The sequence below is a fragment of the Rhyacophila brunnea genome, unplaced genomic scaffold, assembly GCF_057557595.1.
Source record: "Rhyacophila brunnea isolate RB1 unplaced genomic scaffold, BYU_Rbru_1.0 scaffold_21, whole genome shotgun sequence".
NCBI lineage: Eukaryota > Metazoa > Arthropoda > Insecta > Trichoptera > Rhyacophilidae > Rhyacophila > Rhyacophila brunnea.
This window is the reverse complement of record NW_028232871.1, coordinates 21885388-21912921: the sequence shown is the minus strand read 5'-3', so window position 1 is coordinate 21912921 and position 27534 is coordinate 21885388. Positions and strand designations below refer to the sequence as shown.

General features: G+C 35.4%; 1 protein-coding gene across 1 annotated transcript; it reads left to right on the top strand.

Annotated features, from left to right (window-relative positions):
- Nucleotides 1-104: 104 nt before the first annotated feature.
- On the top strand, nucleotides 105-27534 carry LOC147070836 (uncharacterized). The gene is made up of 21 exons (XM_085949254.1): nucleotides 105-300; nucleotides 1557-1668; nucleotides 3835-3997; nucleotides 5487-6027; nucleotides 6651-6873; nucleotides 7955-8247; nucleotides 8975-9194; nucleotides 9872-10298; nucleotides 11424-11658; nucleotides 13726-13883; nucleotides 14234-14431; nucleotides 15099-15202; nucleotides 16492-17012; nucleotides 17812-17883; nucleotides 19166-19241; nucleotides 20050-20198; nucleotides 20574-20713; nucleotides 22473-22664; nucleotides 24242-24419; nucleotides 25216-25415; nucleotides 25722-27534. The coding sequence occupies exons 1-21, from the start codon at nucleotides 231-233 to the stop codon at nucleotides 25812-25814; spliced, it is 4365 nt and encodes a 1454-aa protein (XP_085805380.1). The 5' UTR covers nucleotides 105-230; the 3' UTR covers nucleotides 25815-27534.

The following is a 27534-nucleotide window of genomic DNA, read 5'->3' as shown; positions in this document are numbered from 1 at the left end:
GTTTAATAACGGATATATTTTTTAGAATTAGTTTCAGAATAATTACTTTATTTTCGTTTTCGTGATAAAATATGTTGGCAACATAAATTTTTGTTACTGGTTCTGTCTTCTGTCAAATCAAAATTGTTGAGAAAACTACGAAACTAGCCGTCAAAAAATAATCGAAAATGGGCGAAATCGGCGATTAGTATTTCTTTTAAAGTGCGATGTTGAAATTATGAATGTAAAATATGTCTTCAACTCCGACAGCGATAGCCTGTCGTGAGGTATTCGACGAAAATAGTCAACCGTCTGCTGAAGGTACTTAATCTTATTATTTCGCATACCTTTCGTTAAATTTTCAATACATACTATGCGTTAAATCGGTAAATTGTTTGACAACAGAATCAATTTTTGTACTCTCAACAGTACTCAACACCCTCATCGACGAAAACCATTTTCAATGTGTTGTACGTCAATTTTAATGCACGGTTTATTGTATAATATGCTTTATTTGACATATCGAATAAATATTTATTGTAACACGAATGGTCGAGCACTCGAAGTCGATCAATTATTTATACAAAGAATGTTTACAGTTCCATTCTGAATCCATCAGTAATTTACTGAAATATTCGATTTATCTGTTAATTTCTGCACCTCTAAAATAGTAATTGTGCAATAACTCATTTATTTACCATCAAGAAGCTGAAGTTGATTATATTATTAATGTTCTTGTATTTTAGAATTTTACTGAAACAAAAAGACGCATAAACGTTTGTAGTTTGAAACACACACAATAAAAAAATCTAACAATCTCATTAACACATAATATAATAATATAGTCCTTGGTTATGGTAAATTATATTATGTCTCGTTTGGTTTTCTTTTCAGTGTAATAATCAATTAGGGTAATAAAACTGAAAAGCTGGGTAAAGATATCTTACTATTATACATTTTTTGCAGAATCAAAATTATAGTAAGTATTTTACTATAATAATTATAGTACGGTTAGCAACACTGATAGGTACATATATCCTGAAGATCCTGAAGGGCATATCCCGAGTCGCTTAAACCGATTGCTATGGAATAGTACAAAACTCTGATAAACTGGATTACATATTTTTAGTTTTTTGAGAAAACAAAATTGTTCATAAATAAATCAAATGACATCAAATTTGATTAACTTAGAAACGCGCCATAGGAATCCACTGCATAACAAGTTCATTAAAATTGCCTGTGAGGATTATCTGGCATTTCCCATCCCACAGATAATTTGAGGTTGATAATATTTTATCTAAAGATATTTATCGAAATATTGGATAAATATGTTATCAATAGTCCAAAAACACCCTTTTCGGCCGAATTTAATCAGTTTTTTTTTTGACAAATAGCTTTGAGGCAATTCTAATAGATGACAAACTGAATTCAATTTTGAATTCAAAAATGAGGGTTGATACTATTTTATCCGAGGACCTTCAATTTAAATAAGTAGGTATTAAAAAAACTTGTTACTCCATTATGTTGGTGTTTTACCATGTGATCGGAAGTTAATCGCTGTTTGTCTATTTGACCAGAGATTAGCGAGTACGCTCAGCAGATTGGCATAGACCCCGTCAGCGAGAGCTATCTTCTTCCACTGGCCAGGGATGGATTGATGCACGCGCTGCCCGCACCCTGGAAAGCTTAGTAAGACTACCCACATTTTTAATTATTCTCTCTGATCATAATCTAAATCGGGGTCGGAAACCTTTTCAGACTTGGGGGGCGTATTCAACTGTTAGTCGTAATAATAATGAGGCAAGTGTTCATAGGCAGTGTAAAAAATAAATTTTTATTAGCTTATGAGAAATGATTTAAAAAATAAAATCAATAGTTGAAAAAATATTATTATTAAATAAAAACATAATACATTTTAATGGATCATTGTCTGTATTTGTGATTAATCCAAAGACATCCAAGCATTAGAAAATCTTATGCTGAATTTCATTTTATTCCCTACTGGACATAAGAAACTCACACATTAGAAAAGGTATTTCTTCGTGTCTTTTACGGCATCTGAAGGGATCTACCAAAAAAGTCTTGAATGAAATGTTTAAAAAGAAGTTCACAACATTGCTTATAAAAGAAATGGCGGGGCTTCTTACCTCTAAAAACATATCACATTAAAAATAGTACAGTAATACTCCAATTTACGCGACCCATACTTACGTGAAGTCGGAGTTACGCGGTTCTTTATCCGACACTTCAAAGACATCTGTTGATTGAATCTTTAGTCCAATATTTATTAAAACAGTTTACCGTAGTCAAAAAATAATTAGAATAAAGTCAATCATAGCGTGTGAAAGAAGACAGAGTAACACTTTTTGCTGGAAATGCGAAAAATATGGAGTTTGTCAACATTAATCAGATGTTTTAAGGATTATTATACGAAAAATAGGTAACACTAATTTATAATATAGAGACTTTTTTTATTTCATATTCTTAATTGGTTTTTTTTACTTAGCAAACATAGAATTCTAAATCAACGGAAATTATTATTTATTGAGATTTCAACTTCCCTATCGCCTTTATATATTTTTCTTTTCTTTTCTGACTTCTAAATCTTAATGAAGCATTCTTTTTTTTTATCCTATGTTCTAAAAATTAAATAACATCAACAGATACTAATTATTGAGCTATTACTATTAATAAATTGAGTGTTGGAGGATTTTGTTTGAATGGCCAATTTTGTTTTTGCAAAGTTTGTAGCAATGGTTTAATGTCAAATTTGTGGATGTGCTTCCTTAGTCAAACTATTTATATGTTTATTTTAAAACCTGCATTTGAATTGAAGCATGCAGATGATTATCAGTCAGTCGAGAAGAAAAATTATTCTTTCTAAAACTCGTGGCAGAAAATACTTGTTTGCAAATGTATGTTTTTTTTTTACAAATGGGGCTATCTTCTTCGCGAAACTGATTAATCTCTCAACCTTTTTTTGGTAACGTTCTTGAATGATTTATGTTGTAATTCTGAAATCTCCATCCATAGTTGGTTTGATATGTCATTAATGTGTCATAATTAAAAGTGTTCATTCGTATTTCGCTGCTTTTTTTTACAAAAACCAGAATTCTTGTTTTATCCCTAAATCCTAACAAAACTGCCTTTTTGTGTTATCCAAGATTTGCAACATATGAAATGATATAGAATTTCTTCAAACATATATTGGAATATCCCCGCACCACATTCAGTCTTAATTAAACATATTACGAGGCCCTACTTTTAGTGTGAAGCATCAGAAGTTTTTTATGCCTGGGAATGTCTCAGGAGCAGTTCCCCAAAACTGAGGGTGCCACACACTCATGTGTGGTTTGGCTGAATTTAAACCGACTTCATTAATAAAATGTGCCCATGGGAGAGAAGAGCACGGAGAACTAACAAGAATTATAAGTAATAATATAAAACAAAGAGATTTTCCATCCGCAGTAAATTGATCTTTGTGGTGACCGTGTCTGACAGCCCGATGGGCCCAACAGATGGTTGGACTGACTTGAGCATCTTTTCCCTTTCCCTACACATTTCAGGACATTCCTAGAGGATGCGGTTTGCATCCTGTATTTCTCCGTCAAATTGACATGTTGGAACAGACATAATTTGGATTCAAAAGCTTTTATATCAGGACTCATCCAACATAGCAGCGTGTTACGTTAGTTTGGTCAACCAATTATGGGCCAGTGGTTTTTTTTTTCTTGACAACAATAGTCAAACATTAACTGAAGTAGAAAAATAAAAATGTCGAGTTTATGCGTGTTTGTTTACTTACCAATAATTTATTATCTATTCTCATAACATTGCACACGTGTTTGCCAACAGTTATGATGACAAATTGAAGACACACTATTTCTACAACTCCGAGACACACGTGACACAGTGGGACCACCCCCTTGACCGCCTCTACAAGAACCTCGTGGTGAAGGCTAAGCTCTCTTCAGAACGCGGAGATTCCATATTGGAGGACACTTGTGTCTCCATTCAGGTCACTTATTTGACTTATTTTTCGAGATGAGACCAATGAGTTTAATAAAGTTCTCAAATTGAATGGGACTGACCTACTGTAACATAATATATAGCCTGTCGACATCTGTAAATGAAAACTGAAAAATTAACCTATGTTTGTTTGTTTTCACTACAACATTAAGAAGACGAATTGAATTCATTCTTCACTAATGGTAAATTATACTGAAATAAGGCCTTCCGCTCACGAGAATACTAAAAAAAGACGAGACTGAAACTAAAATTCCAGCCAGTATCTAGCTAATGTATTTCAATGGCGGCTCGCTGACGGCAAGACTAGAATCTCTCAATTTCAAAATAGTCGCAATCGAAACCGAAGAGACACGACATGCTAGTCTCCCATTCTCTCAGTTTCCAGTCGCCCATAAAACAGTGGTGCCAATATCAGTAGATTCGATGAAAAATCATATTTTCTGAACTGAACAAGCAATAACAAGTCAAGACATCAAAAGTAAAAAATGGGTGAACCGATTTTTAATTAAAAATTTGTGGCAGAAGTTGAAAAATACCCCTCTGCCTGTATAATTACTGGCTGCCAGAATATTCCCGTAAAGATATTACGGAAAAAGCTTGGAATGAAGTAGGAAAGACAATGGGTTTTTGACAGTTTTAGGTTATGAGATTATTATTTCAAGTGGGTTTCAGTAGCGCCGTGTGCGAAGCATAAGTCATTGGCCAGTTTATTAGTTCCATCACCAACCAGTTTGTCGAATTTAAGTTTCTCCATGAGCGAAAGGCCTAAGCCATAATTCTATAGCTAATTAAATATCTTTTCACCTCAAATCCTCTCTGCATTGTCCCTGTGGTGAAATTAATCAAGATTCAGAGCACATTCTTTGGAATTGTCCAATCATGTCGATTGAAAGAGACTCCGTATTTGATGCCTGCAGATCTAATTATCGTAGTCCAGTTGAGCTTGCAGATAGTGTTGCAGATAAAAATATTAAAACTTCCAAAACTTTTCGTCCATTTTTGTACAAAAGGTTTACCTCCCATGCCCTTGTGTCGATTTAGAACTAAGGTCAATTAGATAATACTGAAATATTGTATTGAAATTACATTCAGAAGACATTGACATTATAAGCGGGCAACCATTACAATTTTTAGTTGATAAAGATCATTAGCTATTTCAGACTTTAGTCTTATTTCAATGAAAACAAATACGAATGACTGACAAAGTTTAGTGTGCACTATTTATGGCAAGTCTTAACAGCCTACCTCCACCCTTCGCCACTGCTATCAACCGATCTACAGAACAATCTATCACAAACTCTAAGATGGGTTTGTAGCCCAAAACAAGTTCATCAACTGTAAAATTGTCGTGTTATAAAACTCTATGAATATTAAAATTAGATGTACTTGAATATTGGTATATCTAACGAATGTTGTGTTTTATTGTGAATACCGAAATGTCAAAACAAATTCTATAATCTTTATATTTTTCCTAATAGGATTTGCTGACGTTTGAAGAGGATGCAAAGCAAATCTCCATCGACAAGTACGATGCTAAAGATGAAATGTCTCACAATGGCGATTCTTCGATTGACACTAGCCTCGAGGAAGAAGGCAGCTCGCGGAACTTCAACAACCCCTCTGACAAAGTCAACAGAGCGACTTCCGCCCGCCCTCCTAAAAGGGCGGACCTAACACCCATTCAGAGGAAACCGTTACCCGCTCTTAAGCCGAGACATGATTTAAGCGGGCGCGGACACTCAAACACGTTTCCGAGAACCGCTCAGTCAGGTGTCGGAGCGTCCAGTGCGGTGTCCGGACTCAGAACAAGTTTCTACGATGGCAGTTTGGGCATGGAGGACTCGGAGAGTGATAGTGGTGAAATGAAGAGTAAAGGGAGAGGATCTGCCATCGTGAGGCGCTCGTCAGATCTCATCGATTTGAGTTTTAATCCCGGTGGCGATCGAACGGCATCGTTGGAAAGAAATATTGTTCATAATTATGAGAAGCCTCCTGCAAAGAGAGGCATCATGCTGTCAGGTTGGTATCACTACGGAGTATATCAAATTTTTAAGTTGGCCATATCATCAGCGAAGACTTGATCGCGATTGCTTAATGTTTATCTCGACTTTAAAAATAAATGAAAATAGTTTTATTACTAGCGTTCATTAACCATAATATGCAATTAGTGCAACTTGTTTTATTTTTTCTTATTTAAATTAGGCACCGAGCCAACAAACAGTGACATCTGTCTAATTTCAATGGATTATGTAGATTATTTCGGCAGTAATTTGTATGTTTAAAATATGTAAAAACCAAAAATTTAATTCTTTGACAAATTTTAAACGTCCCAGCAGTCGCTTGTAAAGAGAGCTACAGTCACAAGAGAGATAAAATATAGAGCATATTGCAGGGATGCGATATATGAGCTTACTTGCTTTATTCAAAATGATTTGAGCAATTGGCTAACAACCATTTCTCGTAACTGTTCAGAAACGTCTTCAGGAGGCGGCAGAGCAGCGGTAACAATATTTTTTTAACTGACTTCTGCGCCAGGCATTTGTTTTTACTCTTAGGTAATCCTTACTGGAAGAATTAAAATACATGACACTAGTAAATACATGATGTTATTATCATGCATAGTATTAATTTATCTTTTTCAGGTGGTGGATCCATATTTCTGAAGTCGAATAGAAACATTCAACTGAAGGACAATGGAAAAATAGACAGACATAATTCGCTTGGTAACGACTCGAGTGAAGCGCCCAAAAGTATTTTAAGGGAAAGAAGTTTCTGCGATTCAATCACTAAACCGGCACCTGAGAAAAACGAGGAGAGAAACAACAACGACCACACGGCTGCGGACGACGACAAGAAAAGCGTGAGGTACAGTCACAGCTATAAGTACTGATAAATTACTTATTTTATATTCGTGCGCTTAAACAAAGATGTTGAAGAAAATATTCTCTAGAAGACAAACCCTAAATAAATGAATGTGAACCCTGAAAAGTACGCTAATAATCAAATTCGATTCAAGTTATTCGTATCGCAAATTCATTTGTGGCAAACTTCATTCTGTTCTCACTCGTATCGTTACTATCGGTACTCGTTTAACATTAAAGTTATTTCAAAAGTTAATTCTACAAATGATTAAATGTTCAGATACTGCCAAGGTTATGTCTAAAACTTAAATTTTTACCATATTTTATTAACCATAAGCCGGTTCACACATCTAAACTCAACACGTCTGTAACATGTTGAATACATCGATGTGATGTCATTGTTATTCACAAAACACATGTTTGGACACAATGGAGCTCCGCACATTGGTGGAATGTGACATTTTAGTTTGAAAAAAAATCTAGTGTTGCTAGCAATAAATCGCATGCATCTCGGGCTGCGAGTCGAAGCTGCCAGTGTTGCGGTTACGCATACGCACACGCTATGAATTGGTCATTCCTGTTTAGGCGTTGAAGCTCACCGGTTGCCGCATCCCATTCATATCCACGTTTCGAGAGGATACACGCAACTGTCGCTAGGCAGCTTCAGTGCGATGTTCCTAGAAGGCATGATTTATGGCTGTGCAGCAGACGAGGCGAGTTTAGATGTACGAGCCGGCTAACAAACATGGAACATGGTCAAAACCAAACCATTCAAGCTATAGTGAAAATGTAACCGAAAATGCATGTGACAGGACAGACCAACTCGGTTATTATACAAAGATAAGCAGCGAATGCATCAACCTATCATTATTTAGAATAGTTAGATAATCACAATGTCAAATGTACATAATACCGATTCGTTGATCGGTTGGGTATCACTGGCTTAAATAGATTAAAATATATAAAAATGGTTTTATTGAGGCATTCCTCACATGTCTGCGAACAGGCTACGTCGTATGTATGATTGTCTGATAAAATTTTAAATTTGTTAATACACGATCATTTGTTCAACTGTGCTTTTCTAGATTCAATTTGGACCAAAAAGACATTGACAATCAATACGACGTATCGCCCAATCTCAGCCAGTCCAACAGTTCTTCAGACTTGCCACAATCCAAAGGGGCGGCCAGCAGAGGAGCCAACACTGACAATATAAAAACAGACGTGTTCATGACTTCCGCCTCTGTGGCCAGAAGAAACTCTGATAATTCCATAGGGAATCCTGACACATCTAAGTTTATAAGGAGTGTCAAGCTGAAGCCTCTCTACTCTGATGACAATAATAAAATTAAGAATGTGCCGCCGATTTCAAATAAAGGTATTAAGTTTTCCTTAGTTGATGATGCTTGTTTTGGAGATAAAATTATTAAAAAAAAAAAAATCCATTCACATAAGAAATACATGATAAGAATTTTATTGACTCGGAAAGAATGGATCATGAATAATTCGCCGTAGCCTATTCACCATGAGGACAATTCACCATAGTGAAAATTCACTGTTAGGACAATAATTCACTGTCAGGAATGAGATTTTTAATTTATATTTTATTATAGTCAAAATTTATAAAAATACCGAAATGATGTTAAATCATTTTTCCCATTTTATCATATCATATTATGTAACTAATTTGTAAATAAGTTAATAAAATTTAGCTTGCCCATTCCACATACAAGCAATTACATTAAATACTATGTACATTCATTTTGAAAATATTGTCATCAAGTATTACCTAAGTGACAATAACGTATTCTAAAATTAGAATATTCTGTATGATGAAAAGCGGTTAACGGTTAAATATTTATAAATATAATATATCTGTACCTCAGAGGCAGTGTGTTATGTTTAATTTTGAAAAATATAGGCTAAGTAGAGACTTTGAACATATCTTTATATCATTTATTTATATTTTTTTTCTTTTGAGTCTATTCATGTGACACATTTCCCCTTATGGTCATTCATATCTGTTTATAGATACATCACATGATCTAAAAATAACCGCACTCTCTGACAAATAATAAGTTAATGCTTGTTTGGAAATTTTTTAGATAATATATCATCGGGAAATCCCGAAGAGGTGCTTCAAAAAACTGAATGCGTCTCGTCTGTGACGAGTTCTCCAACCCGAAAACTAATCAGGCCGTACCCGGGAGACTTCATCAAGCCCGCACTCTTCCAGAAACCTTTTGAGAAGCTCAGCGACATCCTCAAAGCCAATTCTCCGGACACCGACAGTGAATCAGACTTCATCGCGAATAATATCAATAGGTAAACAAAAATTTAAACATAATTTAACATCGATACTTGATGTGAATACAGATAATTTCGAAATTTGTTTAACCATCCATTTCTGTTTCTAACTCGAAATTGTTTCTATGCAGTGGATTCAATTTTATTTAGCGATTAATTTTCAACTCTGTTCTTTTTCATTGGCTTTACAATCCAGTCAATCCTCGGAAGAGTTTTTTTGACAAATCTTTTTACGAGAAATGGTTGCTAGGCATTACATAGGACAACTTATTATGTACTCGCTATGAATCTTAACGTACATTGACAAAACAACATGTGAATTTTCCCAATGAAGGATTCCAACCCGCAATCCACAGCTTGAAAAGAAGCCACTTTATCACTCGTCCATCACGGACATTTTTCTTGAACACTATTTAAAATAAATAATAATGTAATTTCGTATTGTCAAAAATTTTAAGTTACATACACTTCATAATTTTCTGATATGTCACATATCTGGTCAAAATCTAACAATAAATATGTATATATTATTCTATGTGTAATTAATTTCACACAATATATAATAATATATAACTCCTTAAAATTTCAATCCGTTTTTGAAAATAAGCCCCAACTTGTTATTCAAACTACTTGACCCTTAAATTTTGAATTAACTAAGTTGTAATATGATCATATTCATAATATAATATTTTTAGCGCGACTTGGACGGCAGTCAAAACGAGAATCTCCATTAATCTAATGGAGAGCATAGATTCAGAAACCTCTATTGATTCGCCGGACAGAGATATACCAGTCATAGACAAGTTTTCTTCACTAAGCAAACCCTACAAACCTAGCAAGAACCCTATCAAAGAGAAGGGGATGGAATCAAACCGGGTAGATGCGAGTAAAAAGAAATCAATCGTCCGAATGTCTTCTGTGGGAGAGCACGATTCCGATAGTGATTTCAGCAAAGGAATGAAGAAACACCCTGCGGCTGTGAGTGATGATGCTAAAATGAAAATGGACGCTCGGCTGGAGAGTGCACATGTCAAGATGGAGAAGGAATTCGATGTTCAGTTGTCATCGCTGAGACGCAGGCTTGAAGAAGAGCATTCGAAGAATAAAGCTGCTCTAGAAAAGGTATTGTCAATGACAAACATCATGATATTGAAAATTTTGAAGATAACCTTCTATGTATACAGATAGAGCCTAAATGTATTAAAATGAAGCTAAAAAAGATCTTTGTGTCCACTAATTTTCGTAAACACCACCAGTTTAGAAGGCATCCGTTGTTTATTGTGTAAAAAAATGGCACTTATAACAAACTGAAACATGCTTCTCCAATTTTGATAGGGAAACCACAGAAGATGGAAGGTTTATTCAACATATTTGCATAATACACATTTTGATTCAATTTGTGTTATTTAATCCGATGTGGGTCTTGATCGCCTTCAGAAAATGTCTTCATTCCCCTTTGTCTGTCACAAGCTCCCTCTACCGCCACAATTTGGTTTAATCACGAAAACATGTCTACGAACTGTATGCTTGCACTCAAAAAGATATTCCAATGAATATTAACTGTCCCGGCACGAAAATAATGATAAGAAACTGATTAGTTTGGAAATATGTAGTATATAAAAACTCATTATTTAACATGGAATAATATAATAGCGTATATTCTTATTGACAACAAGAAATTGGCGATAACAGGAAGTCGCTGTAATCGCATGTAGAAGACTTCTAGTGACGTACCTGTCATGGTGGCAACGTGTGCTAAAGGCGTGTTTAAATAATGTATCGGCTCTCTTTTTACATGCTACTCCTTTTCTTCTTCGCAATAAACCAAAAGTTTACTAATAATAATTCTAACAACACTCCTGATCGTTTTAAACATATTTTTATTTTAAAAAGCTTAAAATTGCGTTATTTGACAGAACTGTACACCACGGGAGCGTAAATTGAAATGATAAATTTGGGGGCATTCCTCATTTGAAAACGGAAGTGTTATTAGCTGCACTGGAGGGGATTGTTGGTTCACAGTTTTAGCATGTGGACAAGAAGTTCTTGTTCGACAGTACTTGTAGATGTGTGTTGGCCATCTGGATAGCACCTTTTTCCTTGTTCAAAATTGTGCTGTCAAAAGGCTGGTCTCATTGGTTTTCAGCGTAACGAGCTGGTGTGATAAATAATCACTGGCTGACATTTAGTTACATATTGTGTACATGGCCACTTAAAAAATTGGTAACAGTAAAAAAATGTTTTCAGGCCATTGAAGAGGCGAAAGAATATCACAAAACTGATATGGAAAAACGAATGGAAGACTTAGCGCTGGAACTTGCAGAAGAGAAAAAACAATCGACTGAAATTGAAAAGGACAAATTATCCCATGAGTTGGAGGAAGTTAAAGACAAACTATTGAAAGAACAATCACTGCAAGCAGAATCGTTGGAACGGGACCAGAAAATTAAGTTGGAAATGATGGCAACCACCTTGCAACACCGTAAGTTCGATCATTATATGAATTTATGTATTTTCCATACATACAAATATGTATTACGTATTCGGGGAACTAAGTAGATACATACATATTACTTTATATCAGAGGGGGGCAAACTTTTTGGATGGAGGGCCAAATTCAAGAATTCAAAATGAGCGGCGGGCCGCAAGTAAAATACAATTTTTAGATATAAACTATTTATTATCACTAAAAATAAACATTACAAAAAATTAATGAGAAGAATGAACCTGTTGTACATTTTTGAACATTTTTTTAAATTCAGGTGTTAATTTTGTAGTTGATATTCTCAAAACTGCTTGAAAATGGGCATCGGAGATATTATTTGATCGTAAAGAATTTTTATTGAGGGTCATGATCGAAAATGTTTGTTCACATTGTTGATCCAAAAATAACGAACATTTTTCTTGCATAATCTTTAAGTTGGTCGAATTTGTCTGAACTAAGGGCATTGTAAAATTTGGATATTTCTTCACGACGATGCAATTCTCTTAAATCAGTGTCACACTGCAGATCAATAATCTCAAGTTGTAGCTCTGTCGGTACACTATCAATATCTATTGAAAATGGATCGCGTACTATTGCTAAACTTGTCTCAATTTTTCGGAAGTCACCAAATCTTTGTGAAAAATCGTCATTCAGAGCTTTAATAATTTTACCATATTCTTCAAATTTATATTCTGGTATATTCTGCAACTTCAAAGTTGGAAAGTGGTTCACGATGTTATTCGATATTTGTCGAAGGAATAACTTGAGTTTTAATTGAAATCCATTCAAACTTTTTACCATATCATGGGCATATATTTTTTTTCCTTGCAACGAGTTAAAAGTATTTAAATGTGTCACAATGTTCAACGTAGAAAATAGTGGTTACATAGTGTGAGACGAGACGCAAGGAAGACGTACTGAGATAATACATTTACGAAACAACAAATTCTTCAAATTTTAATCTATATTTTTTAAAAAATTATAAAAAAGTTATTCGTAATCAGAAGTAGAATTAATGATGGCGGGCCGCAAAAAAATACCCGGCGGGCCACATGCGGCCCGCGGGCCGCAGTTTGCCCCCCCTGCTTTATATGAATGTATTTTTAATTCATTGTAGATATTACCATTAATAATTATATATTTAAATTCTTATTGATTGAATTTTTGTACTATTTCATTTGAGTTACTTTTGTGATCTGGGTTTTGAGAGGTTCAGATTCTTTCAAAGTAACCATACTATACTGATCTAGTGGTGAGGGGTGGAGGTAGGCTGTTAAGATTCGACATAAATAATGCACACTAAAGTTTATTAGTCATACTTGTTTGTTTTCATTGAACTAAGAATACATTTTGCAGATGCTGCTGGTTATTTTTTTAAAATTCAATTAAACCCTGCCTACTCCAAACCATAATAGTTCAGGTATGCTATGGGCAATCCGACAAAATAGTGCACACTCTTTCAGTCATACTTATAGGTATGTTTTTGTTGAATTAAGAATACATACTACAGACGGTGATGGTTAGTTTTTTTAAATTCACAAAGTTCTGCCTAAACCAAACCATAATCGATAAAAAAAATATTCTTCTGTCTATAAAATATCTAAAATTATGTGTGATTTAATGGCATAATTTTAGATATTCTATAGATAAATGAATATTTTTTGACTGTTATCTATTATGGCTTGGATTAGGCAGGGTTTAATTGAATTTTAAAAACCAACCAGCACCATCTGCACATTGTATACTTACTTAGTTCAATGAAAACAAATAAGTATGACTGACAAAGTTCAGTGTGCACTATTTATGTCGAATCTTAACAGCCTACCTCCACCCTTTGCCACTACTGATCACATCCTAATAAAGGAGGGGGGATCTGATAATCTGAAGATTTATGATTTTATTTGCTACCTGTGATGCTAGTTTTGTTATATAAAATGTGACCCCAAAAAACCAAAAGAATAAAATATTTCGTACCATTATACTAATCTTGTGACGTCATTTACGGATGATCCCGAAACATAGAAATTTACTTCAATTGATGGATAATTTGGGATGTGGTTTTAGAATACGAGAAGTCTCTGAAGGAGTCAGAGGCATTGCATGCTGAAGATCTGGACAAGGAAAAAAAGAAGATGGCTGTGGAGAACCGACTTGCTCTAGAGAAGATGAAAAGCGAACACGAGAATGCCTGCGACGAGCTGAGAAAAGATTACAGGAGCGAGGTATTCATTTATTGTATTTATATTTGTAGATTTGCAGATTTGCAGATTCGACAGCTTTCATCAACTGTCTGGCATCTTTTCATCTGGTTGTGAGCGAAGTAGAAATATTTTTATCTGGATCCGTTCGAACTTGGGTGTCAAAAAATTATCAAAATTCTATAACATTTATTTTCTTAGGTTTATTGTAAAAAGTGTAACACAAATAATATTAAGCTGATTGACTGCAAGTACCATTAATTTATACAATCCCGAAGATACATGCTATCTCTGTGTTCCACGACATACATAGTGTAGTCAGTTAGTTACCTGTTTTTAATATCATATTAACATGTCATTTGGTGTGATCTCAGATTGAACTGGTGCGAAGCCAGCAGGCAGCACATCTAAGCGCCCTGCGGGAGAGGATGCGGCGTGAGAGGGAGCCCCCTGCCACGCCTCCGCCCCAGCATGACGCCGCCTACGAGAGGCTACGATGCGACAAACGCTTGCTCGAGGACAAGTACCGATGTCTCAAGGAGAAGTACGCTCGCCTCAAGAGTGAAGTTAAGGTTAGATCATTCTCAAGAAGCACTTCAAATGCAAAGCCTATCGAAGTAACATTAATTAAGTCTATTGTTTCTTTAAATCCAGTTCAGCACGTAAGCTGTGCAGTAAAAATGACCTGACTCAAATATGGTCTCATCCATCAGATATCACACCTACTTAAAATATTTTAAACTTTTAATCTGAATTTTTTTATTTTTTCACATCCAATTTTTGGATAATCTGTTCTATGTTCTGTGTTATCAACTATAATAAATTAAAATGTGTTTATTACTACATTTACTACTATTAAAAACTATGACAACTCAACTTTATTTTCTATTTTTTGTAGGTACTCTATATTAGACTTATTTTGGCTAGTTCTTGTTGTATCAGGTCGTAACGTATGCTCTAGACAAAGTTTAGTGTGCACTATTTATTTCGGATCTTGACAGCCTGCCTCCACCCTTCGCGGCTGTGATAATGTAATGGCTTTGTAACTAACGATTTTTATATTTTATGTCTGGATACCAAAGTGCCATCAGAAGACAACTCGAGTAGGTTTTCGTATTCTCGAGTAGGTATTAATTGCGCATGTATTGATTTATGAGTTTTTAAATACATTCACGCACAGTTTTGAAGAGATTTATTTGTGACACGACTGAACACGTGTCAATTTTTGATCGGTTTCAGATCTCAATCGAAAGAAGAAACAAGAGACGCGAACAGAGTCTTACAACGGGATCCGAAACTGAAAAGTCTCACTCGCATCGGGCGGCCGCTCTCGCTGCGGAAAAGTAAGTTCCATCGCCACCATCCGCTGTAGTTAATTAGTCTTTGATGGGTATGTACAGGGTGTAGCGAAATGGAAATGATGGTGATGCACGGTGTTGATGGGCAGGACTTAATTGAGATAGCAACAATTGCTAATTGCATTTTTAGTTAGTTAGATGGATGGAGTCATAATAAATGAACTTTTTGTATTACAACACTTTCCAACTATTTCAAAATATTGTTAATAAGTGCGATTTATTAATTTTGATTTACTCACGATGGCCGAGCGGCTTAATGCGTCGGCCTATAGCGTTTATGAGAGGCCTATGATAAACTGGAAAAATAAAACAGTACTATGTGTGAAAAGAAATGTATGAAATGTCATGATAATGACAATCTAATGATGGCAGTTTTATCTTTTTGATATTTAGTCTGTCTACTACTCTACTCTGATTGCATTTGTGTGTAGTTTTGTTTATACAAATTTATTTGTTTTGTAACCCATGGGTAAATGATACCATGGTCTGCGTCGCAAGATTGATTCCGTGGCTGGGCGAATAAGGGTGCATATCGAGGGTATACTGACAGAAAGCATTAACTCATTAAAACAAGTTCTGAGATAATCGCAAAAAGGACTTTAATTTCTTTTTCAAAGCGTTCTCCCACGTAATTTTTTTTATGATTTAAAAACATTTTTTCTACATTATAAAGACTAACCTTTATGGCAAACACAATATACGACATGTTACAAGTCCTGTATTTTGTATACGCAGAACGCATTATCATGCTTTCTATCAGAATAAAAAAAATGACAATATGATTTAATAATGTTTCTATTTTCTCACCATTATATCCTATGCCTTTGTGCGTTTTACCAGGACGTAGAGCGTAAAATTGTATACATTTTGGCATTTAAAACAGAAAAACAGCAAAAACTGAAATAATGCGTTCTGTCAGTATACCCTCGATATGTCCTTTTTAATATGGCAATTTCTACTGAAGAGAGATCAAGAGTAATCTCATATAATGAATGTTCTAAATTTTGATTTCTTATGTCCACAATTTTTTGTTTTTTAAATAGATAAATAAATATATAAATAAATAAATAATATGTATTTGTTTTATGTTGTATTTGCTAAAATGCCAAATTCAAAAACGTAATGTTAGGAACAGGTGGGATATGTCGTATTGTGAATTACAACATTAATAATTTGTCCACAATGTTAAAAGTTGTATTGAAGGTATTCAAACATCGGCTGTGTTACATTCCTGTGTATTCAGTAAAATTTATTATTATAAATACTTTATCCAGGGCAGAAGCTGGCGAAGGGAACAAAAGTGAGTCTTCGAATAGAGTCGGCAAACGAATCGGAACAGCCTTCAGCGAAACAGCAGACGGCGCCGTTTCATTCGTGTCCCGCGAAGAACCCTCGCACAGTCTCAAGAGAACTCTCGACAACAACAATGCCAATTTCATTCAGATCATGTATAACCGAGACGGCAATCGCTCCCTGAGCGAGTCCAGCAACCGAAACGATTCAGCGCTGAACAGTAACCTATTATCTGTTGCCGGAAAAGTAGAAAACTGTATATCCCCCGATCGATCGAGAGGGAAGTCTCCTAACGGCAAAATAACGGCAAACGACAAATTGGGAGAAGGCGATGATAATTCTCTGAGTAGGAGTGACAGTCGAACCGTATCTAACGGGAAGCTGATTAAGCGTGTTCAGGTTGTCGATCATAAGGATATAAAGCGGCCTAAAGAGTATTCGGACATGCGTGGTAAATATCCACCCGGTCGAGGCAACACAGAGCAGTCTTGCGCTGAAACAAGTGAGAGCAAAATTTATTTGTCAATGATAATCCATAATGTGAGAAATACTGATTGACCATATTTAGGATTGTTGACCTATTTATGGGACAAACAAGCCTTCATAAAATTTTATTGTTGTTTCCTTGTAAATTCTGTTAAAACATCATATTACAACGTTTTTATTAGCTCGTATTCTTGTTTGTCCGGTGGTTGTTTGTCTAGTACAAATCTTGCAATCGATTTTTAACTAACTTCCCGACTAGCTAGACATTTGAAACTTTTAGAATATATCAGAACACGATGCCAATGCATTCTTTTAATACTTTTTGCCATCTTTAAGCAGAATTAAATTCATTTTCAGTTAATTCTGTTTTGTATGGAAAGTTATTTCAGAAATATCCGAAAAAAGTAAAAGACTATTATTGGTTGCTATGTGGGAAACTAAATAATATAAGCAACTGAATTATTAATATATATGTGCGTTACTATGGAAATCAAAATGAAATGTCTAAATGACATTTCAGTAGGTATTCTATATTTGTTTGTTTGTTTGTTTTTTATTTATTTCATATCAAGTACAAGATTGAGCATATTGAGCATAATAATTCAACAGAAAATTTAAAAACGTTGTATATAAAAAGTTCTTTTTATCTTGTAATTATTATTTGAATACCTACACTTTCTCGTGATCCTTTGGGAGAGACAGAAAGATATTTCAGATTTTGGCTTTTCTTTTTATATTATAGTATAGAAAATAATATACTGTTGTTTATTGTGCATGCAGGTTCATATTATCAATTAGGTTTAATAAATTTGCAGCTGTGACTGATTACCAAGACTCTTCTGACACGGCAACAAGTGAGCGTAGATACCTAAAGGAAGCGATGAACGGTAAGTCCGATGGTTCAATTTGTTAACGCTAAACAGCTTCACCATTCTACTTCACTCGTGTATGCCGTGTATGCACGCCTATGAGCATAAATAATTGTATTTTTCAAATATTCTGCTGATAATATCTAATATTATGAAAACTATCAGAATTTGTAGTTTGCTTTGCTCTGTGATATATTGTTGTACAACACTAGCGACCACCACAAGCCACTCCGGTCTCGATGTGTGATTTCGTTGCGTTCTTGTTTGGACTAGAGCTTGTGATTTCTCGACGCTGTTTCTTCGAATTCAAGAATACCTTTTTTCCCAAGAATTCAAGATTGGCTTATTGAATATAAAAAATAATCTTATTTTTCACTTCATGCCCCAAATTTTCAGCTGGCTGAGTTTTCTATTTCAAATTTTTCAAATTCAAAATGAGAATTCTCGAATTTCGGAAAATTTATTTCTCGAGATTCGAAATTCACCTTTTTTGATTATTTCTAGAGAATTCTCGAGACAAAATTTTTCGATCACAACCTCTAGTTCAGGCCGTGTCCATATGAACTCATAAAATTATGTACAATTTAGTTCACTGTATTCATATTTTTATCTTGGGCATATGTGATGGTTTTGTTTTGATGTGATCTGTTGTCAGACCATGATTTTAATGAACGCATTGACATTGGGCACACTGCACCAACATGTCTGCCGCTACAAATCACTGTGTTCATACCCTTAATCTGAGCAATCACGATATGTCTATTTGGATGTGGTCCGTTCAGACTGCGCCCTTATACATAAATGCATAACTGATGGCTGGACATACTGCACATTATTCTACCACAATTCAATTTCTCATTTCGTCTGTTGCTTTATTTCACTTTGTTTATACTATTAAGCTTTGTGTCCATTTCGATGCGGTCTGCTCAGACCGCGTCCATATGAATGCGTGAAAATCGAATGGACGTACAGCACATCATTCCATACCAGAAAAATTGTGAGTGACTTTGAAATGACACCGTTCAACCACCATTATCATTTGGGGTCAATCCGGACTAGATGAAGCCGCATATTGCCATTGAATTAAATCAATTTGTTGATTCTGTATTGTGGATAATTGCTGCCTTTTGGGAAGACATGAATGCTTAAATGCATTTTGAATATTTGTACATTAGATGTCTCCATATGGCCTGGTTTAATACAGTTTCTATTTACATATTTAAATGTACATTGGCTGTACACTGATTGCTTTAGCATTTCTGTACATAATTAGTTACCGTGGCGTTTGTTTGAAATACAGGTCGCAGCCGCAAAAAGTTGTTCACTCGGTTAAAGTCTGCTTCGACGTCCAGACTCAACTATACCATCACGTCGAAGTGAGTACCTATTTTACTTTTTTGTTTGCATTTCTATTCTGGTTGCTTTCCGCACACATGCACTATAAACTCACAAAGACAAAAAGTTTCAGCGTTATTTATTATTGTAGTTTGTAACTTTTATTTTCCAGAAATTATTACCACTGAATAAATTGAATTTTAAATGTCCAGAGACTAATGTGCCCTTGCACAGACGTTCGTCTCGACACCAACATAATCCAAACTCGGAAACACAAACTATATTGAATTACCGTCCAGGAATTAAGAGACCGAGCTCAAATTATCTTCGGCCATGTCAGCCCCTTAACTGGAGCATATGGACACCATACGGGATCTTCAAGGATCCCTATCGATCGCAAGTCATTCTAGGTCATACCAGCATCCCGTAGCTCTGCCGTATACACTCTGTAGATAGTATTTAGCGGCCTTCCACGATCCCAGAATCCGGTTGGCTCGAAGAACAAGCAAGTCTGGTTGAAGTTCTCTTCTGGCATCCGCAGCACGTGGCCGAGTCAGGTCCAACGTCGCTTCTTCACTCTAATATTATACATAATATACGCAATCATAAATAATCCATATATGTAACCAAAAGTTTAAAAACGGTTTTGTTATGTTTGTATAACATTGTTTTAACCATCTTTTTATTGTTGGATGTATTTTTTTTTTTTAAATTACATGTAAATGGCCCCTGTCAACGCCAGCTAGGTTCACCCACTAATTTGTGTCAAAACCGAATGGCGTCGCCGCACCGCACCTTCTTTTCTGTTTTGTATTTGGACAGACGGAAAAAGTGACATTTGGTGTGCAGGTCGAAGGAGCGGTCGTGCAGTCCGGTGGAGAATCTGCGTCGGCAGCTCCGCAAGCTGGAGGACTTGGAGGAGCAGTTCCCCGACATCACCGTCAATGCCGACACCACCGCCTACCGCCTGCGCTACCCCTTCCCAGACCCTGACTCAGGTATGTTCTACATTGCCAGTAATACTTATATTCTGACTGACACGTCACACCGACCATCTGGCAAATTAAAAAACCTCCTTTTCATGTACATGACAATTATTATTAATGAAATGTATTGAATTGTATAAAATCTTGAAAAAACATTGGGGCTGTGCGGGACTTGAACCCGCATCTTTGTGATTGCCGCCAGTGTGGATGTATGTGACAGCAAAGAACTAGGGACCGAGAAGAGTGGAAAGAGGTAGGGGAGGCCTTTATCCAGCAGTGGACTGACCCCGGCTGATGATGATGTAGAGGTTATTGCAGAGTCAACAACGATGTCATTCTTCCATGTAAATTGTTACTCACAGTGGTGTCATCATACTTTGTTTTTAGGAGCGGTGAGTGGGGGTGAGCTGGGTTTTCTCCGCCACCGAGCCCTCGTGGAGAGGGAGGGGGTGAGGCGGGCCAAAGACAATCTGCGCACCCGTACACATCTCTTGAGGCAGCGGAAGCGCGATCCTAAGGCGTGGCAGGTCAGCAATCATGCAATTTTTTTTGACGTCACAATGGTCATCGAGCTGACGGCTTTGAATCTCATCCTGTGGCGACTCAAAGTCGATGCAGATGGATACAACACTCACTATGAAGGTTGTGTCTAACTTAAAGGTTGCCTCGTCTCACCTCTGGATGATTGAAGGAATATAAACGGCATGTTGACTGACATGTTGAAGAAAATGCGCCTTCTACGGAAATGGAGCTGTAATGTGGAGGAAAGTTAAGCTGATAAACATTGAAGAGTCATTTGTAGCAAGCTCCGAGACAAATTTTCCAGGACTGTACTGAGTTAAAAAGGTCTTTAATTAGTGATGGGCTAAAAAAGGTTCTTTATAAAAATAATAATCGTGTAATAATACATATTTTGGTAGATGCGACTATTGTGCGATAGTTTAAATGATTTGCTAATTATTACAATGTTGAAATAACGCTGAGAAGGCACAAAGTCATTGACCAAGTGACACATATAACTGATTAGTAATAAATTCGCCAGAAATAAATTTGCTTGAACAATTTTAGTATAGAACATTATATTATTTAGAAGAACACTAACTGAGAGAGTATATCACAACCAATAGAAAAAACTTTTTTGAAAAAAGTAAGCCAACCGGTCGGGAATCGAACCCGGCATCTCCAACGGGTTTTTTCTATTGGTTGTGATATACTCTCTCAGTTAGTGTTCTTCTAAATAATATAATGTTCAATAATCAGAATGATATATTCTTAAATCTTGTGAATTATTCGTTTGAATAAAAGAAATAGTTAATTAAAAATTATTAGCAAGTACAAGAAGTTGCTTAAAAAATATTGGAGAAATTCCTAGACGTCGGTTAGTAATCGTTGTAATAGTAAAATAACTACCTACTTTGATTTAATAAACAAAAATCGATTGCCGAAGTAACATGATTTCGAAGAGCGCTGAGTGGTAGGTATTTAATAGCCAATAGCTTAAATATTTGTCGTCATTAGTATGTCTTCCGTAGCATAATGGCTGAATGCGACTAGTTTGGGGCGTTTACCCGTTGGAGATGCCGGGTTCGATTCCCGACCGGTTGGCTTACTTTTTTCAAAAAAGTTTTTTCTATTGGTTGTGATATACTCTCTCAGTTAGTGTTCTTCTAAATAATATAATGTTCAATAATCAGAATGATATATTCTTAAATCTTGTGAATTATTCGTTTGAATAAAAGAAATAGTTAATTAAAAATTTTAGTATAGTTGAATTGGTAACTGTTGAAAAGTTAATATTCTCCATGTTGGCAACTTTTTGTAAATGAAATCAAAATGGCGGCCTGCTGTTAATATTTTGTATAAAAAAAACTTCTTTTAGGTCTTGTGGATCGTGGTGGATACAATTGTATATTGTATTTTTCCAATGTGTTTGGTTCAATGTAAGGATCCATTGGGCTGAGCAAAACAACCATTCCACGTAAAAAAGTCTGGTAATATAACTTCCATACTGTGGAGCCCCATATGCTCCGCTCAGGATCGATACATGGTAGTATACGCCTAGAGTAGGTTCTGGCAAATTGTAATAAATCACCGAGTATGAGTATGATATTTTCTGCAAATGAAACTGCAATACAAAATGACTTGAATGCAACTAATTTAATGATTATTCTTAGTAACCGTTTTTTAGTTTCACTTTCATATAAGCACTCAATTGTCATCATAACAGAAGAAGGTTTTCGACAACATGTTTAGCCCCTGTAACATTTGACCCTCTTTTTTTGGCAGGACGAATGCGAGCTAACAGATATGGAAGTATCACTGCACCGGACGAAGTCCATTCTCGGCGAGAAAGTCATTCGGCTGCGGCACATTGAGAAGTCTCTCCGACGCATCGAGGGCGGGAGAGAGGATGACGGAGTCGCTCAGCCCACTGATACACGTGCCATCTCTCCCCGTGCCCACCGCACACACTCTAAGGTTGGCATAGATATTAATCTGCCCCAGGGACGGTGAAGCCTTTTCTGTGTGTCAAATCGTCAGCTGAATGCTCACTATTCCAACTCACATTTGAAATATTTTAGAAGGGAGTTTTTTTTTAAATAACCCACTTAAATTGTTTATTATTTGTATAGATAAATATATATATCATATTTTAGTAGGATTATTGATGAAAAAAATGATACCTAAATGTGTTTATATAGGATGTTTCAAATATGAGTTAGAATAGTTCTGCTTTCAGATAATGAATTAATAATATAACCAATTCTTAAAAAAAGTTGCATGTCTGATAAATAAAATCAGAAAACAGATTAATAGGACAGAAATGCGAAAGCCAGTCACCATGAATCAAGGCTTTGAAGGCAGTTTTGGTGTATCACTTAATGAGTCAGGCCATAAAACACAAGAAATACAAAGCAAGTTGAGCGTTGTGACAAACTTTAATGTATATTTTTATGATACAAATACTATTGAAAATAAGATTCTTTAACACGTGTGTTTATCCCATATTTCTCCACACTCAATATTTATACCTTCTTACAGCCTCACACAGAAGGCAACGTAACTTCCCTTATTTCTGTATTCTCTGAATAAATTAAACTAAGGCGTTTTTATATTTTAAATAATTGTTTTGTTTTTCAAATCCCCTCTTGATAGTGAAATTTCGATTTTTGTAACCGTATCCAAAATGTATCCCCGCTATCAACTGTTATGGGATTACCTGTACACCAGTGGCGAAGGGTGGAGGTAGGCTGTTAAGATTCGCTATAAATAGTGCAAACTAAACTTTTTTAGTCATATGTATTTGTTTTGATTGAACTAAGACTACAATTTACAGATGGTGTTAGTTAGTTTTTCAAAATCAATTAAACCCTGCCTAAACGAAACCATAATAGTTTTGGTCTAATTTGGGAAATACGACAAAATTATGCACACTTTTTCATTCATAGTTATTTGTTTTCGTTGGATTAAAAATACATATTACACATATTATTGGTTAATTTTTGTAATTCATTAAGCCCTGCCTAAACCAAACTATAATAAATAAAAAATATTATTCTATTTATAAAATATTCAAAGTTATGTATGATTTAATTGCATAATTTTAGATATTTTATAGATAGACATGTATTTTTTGACTATTATCTATTAAGGCTTGTTTTTTCAGGGTTTAATTGAATTTAAAAAATTAACCAACACTATCTGTAAATTGTAGTCTTATTTCAATGAAAACAAATATGTGTGTCTGAAAAAGTTTAATTTGCACTGTTTATGGCGGATCTTAACAGCCTACCTCCACCCTTCGCCACTGCTGTACACTAATGTTATCTGAAAAGCTATGTAAATTTAATTGATTGTTTTTAACAGAGAATTTCTTAGAATTGTTTTATATTTCATATTACGGTTAATAATATTCCATTGAAGTGGAGGTAACTATATTGTACTACTATTGCGTACATTATTACGATATGATGTAGTTTGTCTTCAATCATATTTATCATTTTATGTAAATGTTAAATAGCAACACTACTTAATAATTATGTAATGACGTTCAGGAGCGGACACTGAGCGACATCTCTTCGCACAGTTCCGGCTTCAGCAGCACGGAAGGGCAGAGTACTCCGCCGCACTCGCACATCGTCACCACCCTCAACACTCTGCAGAGTCTCAACACCGAGATCAGAGACATCTGGCAAGTGCTCAACTCACAGCAGCAGATGAACGTCGCCAAAGGTATAGATTAAATTCTATGCTAAGGGCTAACTCTAGACCAGCTGTACACAACTTTTCATCATTAGGGTCAATTTAATCATAGCGTGTCCAAATGACGATCGAAGGGAAAGGATATGAGATGATAGAGAAGGATATCAGAGGCATATCGTATCCATCTTTGCCAGAGATGTCTTCATGTGAGGGAGAAAGCCATCGACAAGCGGGACAGGGCGATCACTCGGACCTATACTTTCATGTGGCCGACAACTGTTGATCTTAAAATAAATACCATTGTCCTCAACGACATGTTGATAATTGCAATCCTCCTTACTCTAGCCTCAGGGCGAAGACACGCTACTATATCAATGGTCAAAACAATTTTTTTAATTCGGTTCGATTTGTGAAATACACATATGTACATACTTTTCAATCAACATATGTGTATTTTGCCAGGACATGAACTCAAGGAGTTGAGCTAAGGCCCTCTATAGCCAGGCTGCAGCATGAGAGTAAATTTCGAATGTAGCACCGAAGTATTATTATTCTTTGAATGCAACGTGGTAACTTGTTTGTAGAAAATTTTGATTGTTTCAAATTGAAAAAATTGATATGTAATGTATTAAATTAGATGCACAAAATATACAATTGAAAATCTTTGATTACTACGAATGGGTTACTGTATTGCATTTGAATTTAAGTAATAACTAGCACTATCATCGGAACTCGCAATTTAGTGTAGTTGATAATCTCATAAAAAGATGAATTACACAAAATATATCCACTCTGTGCATATCCATAATTTTTTTTGTCTCCGCAGTGTTTCCTATCGGGCAGTTGTTGTATACTGACGCTGGGTGGCAGTTGCCGATCGCGTCGAGCGAAATTCCTACCCTGACCAACCTGGACTCTGTGTGCCGCCCACCTCTCAGTTTTCTCACTCCGACTGATAGATGGAGCCGTCCGCTCGACTATCCGCAGCCCATCGTGTCACGCCTGCCCCCGCCCGTACCGACACAGGTCTGTCTAAGTTCAGTTACCATATACTAAATATAAATTGAATAATTATAAACTCATAGTTTATAATCTAAACTTTGTAATATTATAATTAATAAATAAATTAATGGTTACAATACAGAATTATTTGATAGGCGGTTCAATGTCTCACTGTCAGCACATGCAACTTTTAGTCAATAGTTCTTATTTATCCAAAAATCGGTTGACATGTTTAAATAAGTGGTATGCATGCGGCCCTACAGTTTTTTTGATTTATATAATTCCCATAAGTTATGGTGGAATAAAAATTTAATTCATCGACTGTTCCAGCCTCCTTCGACAGGGAGAGGCGGCGCCGCTACCGGCTTGGTGGAGAGAACCCGAGACCTCCGAGACTGGCTCAAGCAGCAGGCGGCGCTCTAAACTACTCCGACTACCTCAACAGTATTACTTCTTCACTCAACACTAATATTATTATAGATAAAAACTAATTAATTTGGCACGATATGATGATGTTACAGATATGATGTTTTTTCAAGTTGGAAATCGAAAACCGGAATGAAAAACACCTGTCTGTGGCCAGTGATATGATTGATGAAAGGATTATGACCTGATTCGTATGTATAGTATTTCTTCTACTTCGGTGTCTGCAGGTTGGTGATGGATATAGAGCTGGGATCTCTGAAGAAACCTACTCTGTATGTAAGGTTCAGTTTGCAGGAGCTTCTCTTACAAGCTTTGTTTTTATCTTTACGATGAACTGCACAGAATACTGTATGAGACATCTGCAGCTTATCTAGTACAAACACGTGTTTGGTTCATATATTCAGATATACAGCTTGGGTATTAAAGATTTCAATAGTATTCAATTAGAGAAGAAAATACGTCGATATTTTATGTTCTGCATGAATGATGTTTTCTATTCATGGTGGAAAATAATAAGCCATCGACATTTGTATTAGAATATTTTAAATGCTTGTAAATGTTTACACCAGCGAGTCGTATGTAACAATTTAATATTGTAATATGTTTATACTTGAGATGTCATTCTACGCGATACTTGTATCCTATGCAGTTCACGGACAACTGGAAAATGTCTTGTTTATAGAGACACTGCCAACTTGTCATTGTCACTCAGTTGATGTGGTACTTTTAAACAGACATCAAATTATTTAAATTAATTTCTATATATTCAGTTAACAAAAATTGTGTATTCACTAAGATTTGTGGGTTAACACCATTTAAAGTGGTATAAACAAAAGTAGAGAAGCTCCTATGATGTTTCCATCTCTTTGTATCAGATGAATGATAAATGATAACCTATAGTCAGTCACATGACAATATTTTAACATGGCAATATGTTAATATATAACTATATTGAATATTCTAGTCCATTCTCTAGTTATTGTTGTTTCCAATTCGGCCCATTCCTTATTATGCGTAAGGCCTTATGGCAAAAGAAGTTTAGTATGTGTATCAATTTTAATTTAATTATTTTCTATAGTGATGTCTTTTAATAATAATTAAGGAGCGCGGTGCACATTGAGTGAGCTGGGTTAATGTGTTTATTGTGTTTATGTAGTGCTTGATCAAAACACTAATTGCGACCACAATAAACACATTATTAATTAATAATAAGCGCATGAGTAGAAATTAGATCTGTGCTCCTTAATTGTTAAGCGGTTAATTCACGATGGCAGTCATTATTAATGATCTCACGTTATGTAGGTACGTAGACGTTTATTAAGTTTTTAGTAATCTATGAAAAAAAAACTTATTCGACCTTTTTTAGTTAGGAATGCTCAAAACGCATTATTATACTAGTCCGCGATTAAGATAGGTCGATATCCCTCGCCACATCTTTCTTGATGTAATGTTTATCATCACTAGTCTTTAGATAGGTAATTTATAGAATGTTCTACTTAAATAATGTTATCGTAACTTGTAATATTTCTATTATTTTGATTTCGATTTGATTGTAAGCCGAAATAAATTCCAATATAAAATTCACGGTTCAACTAAAATTGGCTGCGCAAACAATTGACTGCAGACGATATATTTTAATTTCACGATTTCCTTTTAGCATAACGATAATTGTGGATATTGGTTTCAAAGTCTGTCACCTTCATATCGAGACAATCAC

Coding starts and splice junctions, on each gene's coding strand:
- LOC147070836 (XM_085949254.1), top strand. CDS start 231: ATGTCTTCAACTCCGACAGCGATAGCCTGTCGTGAGGTATTCGACGAA. Junction 15,203..16,491: donor GCCGCTCTCGCTGCGGAAAA/GTAAGTTCCATC, acceptor TACTTTATCCAG/GGCAGAAGCTGGCGAAGGGA. Junction 20,714..22,472: donor GCGATCCTAAGGCGTGGCAG/GTCAGCAATCAT, acceptor TTTTTTTGGCAG/GACGAATGCGAGCTAACAGA.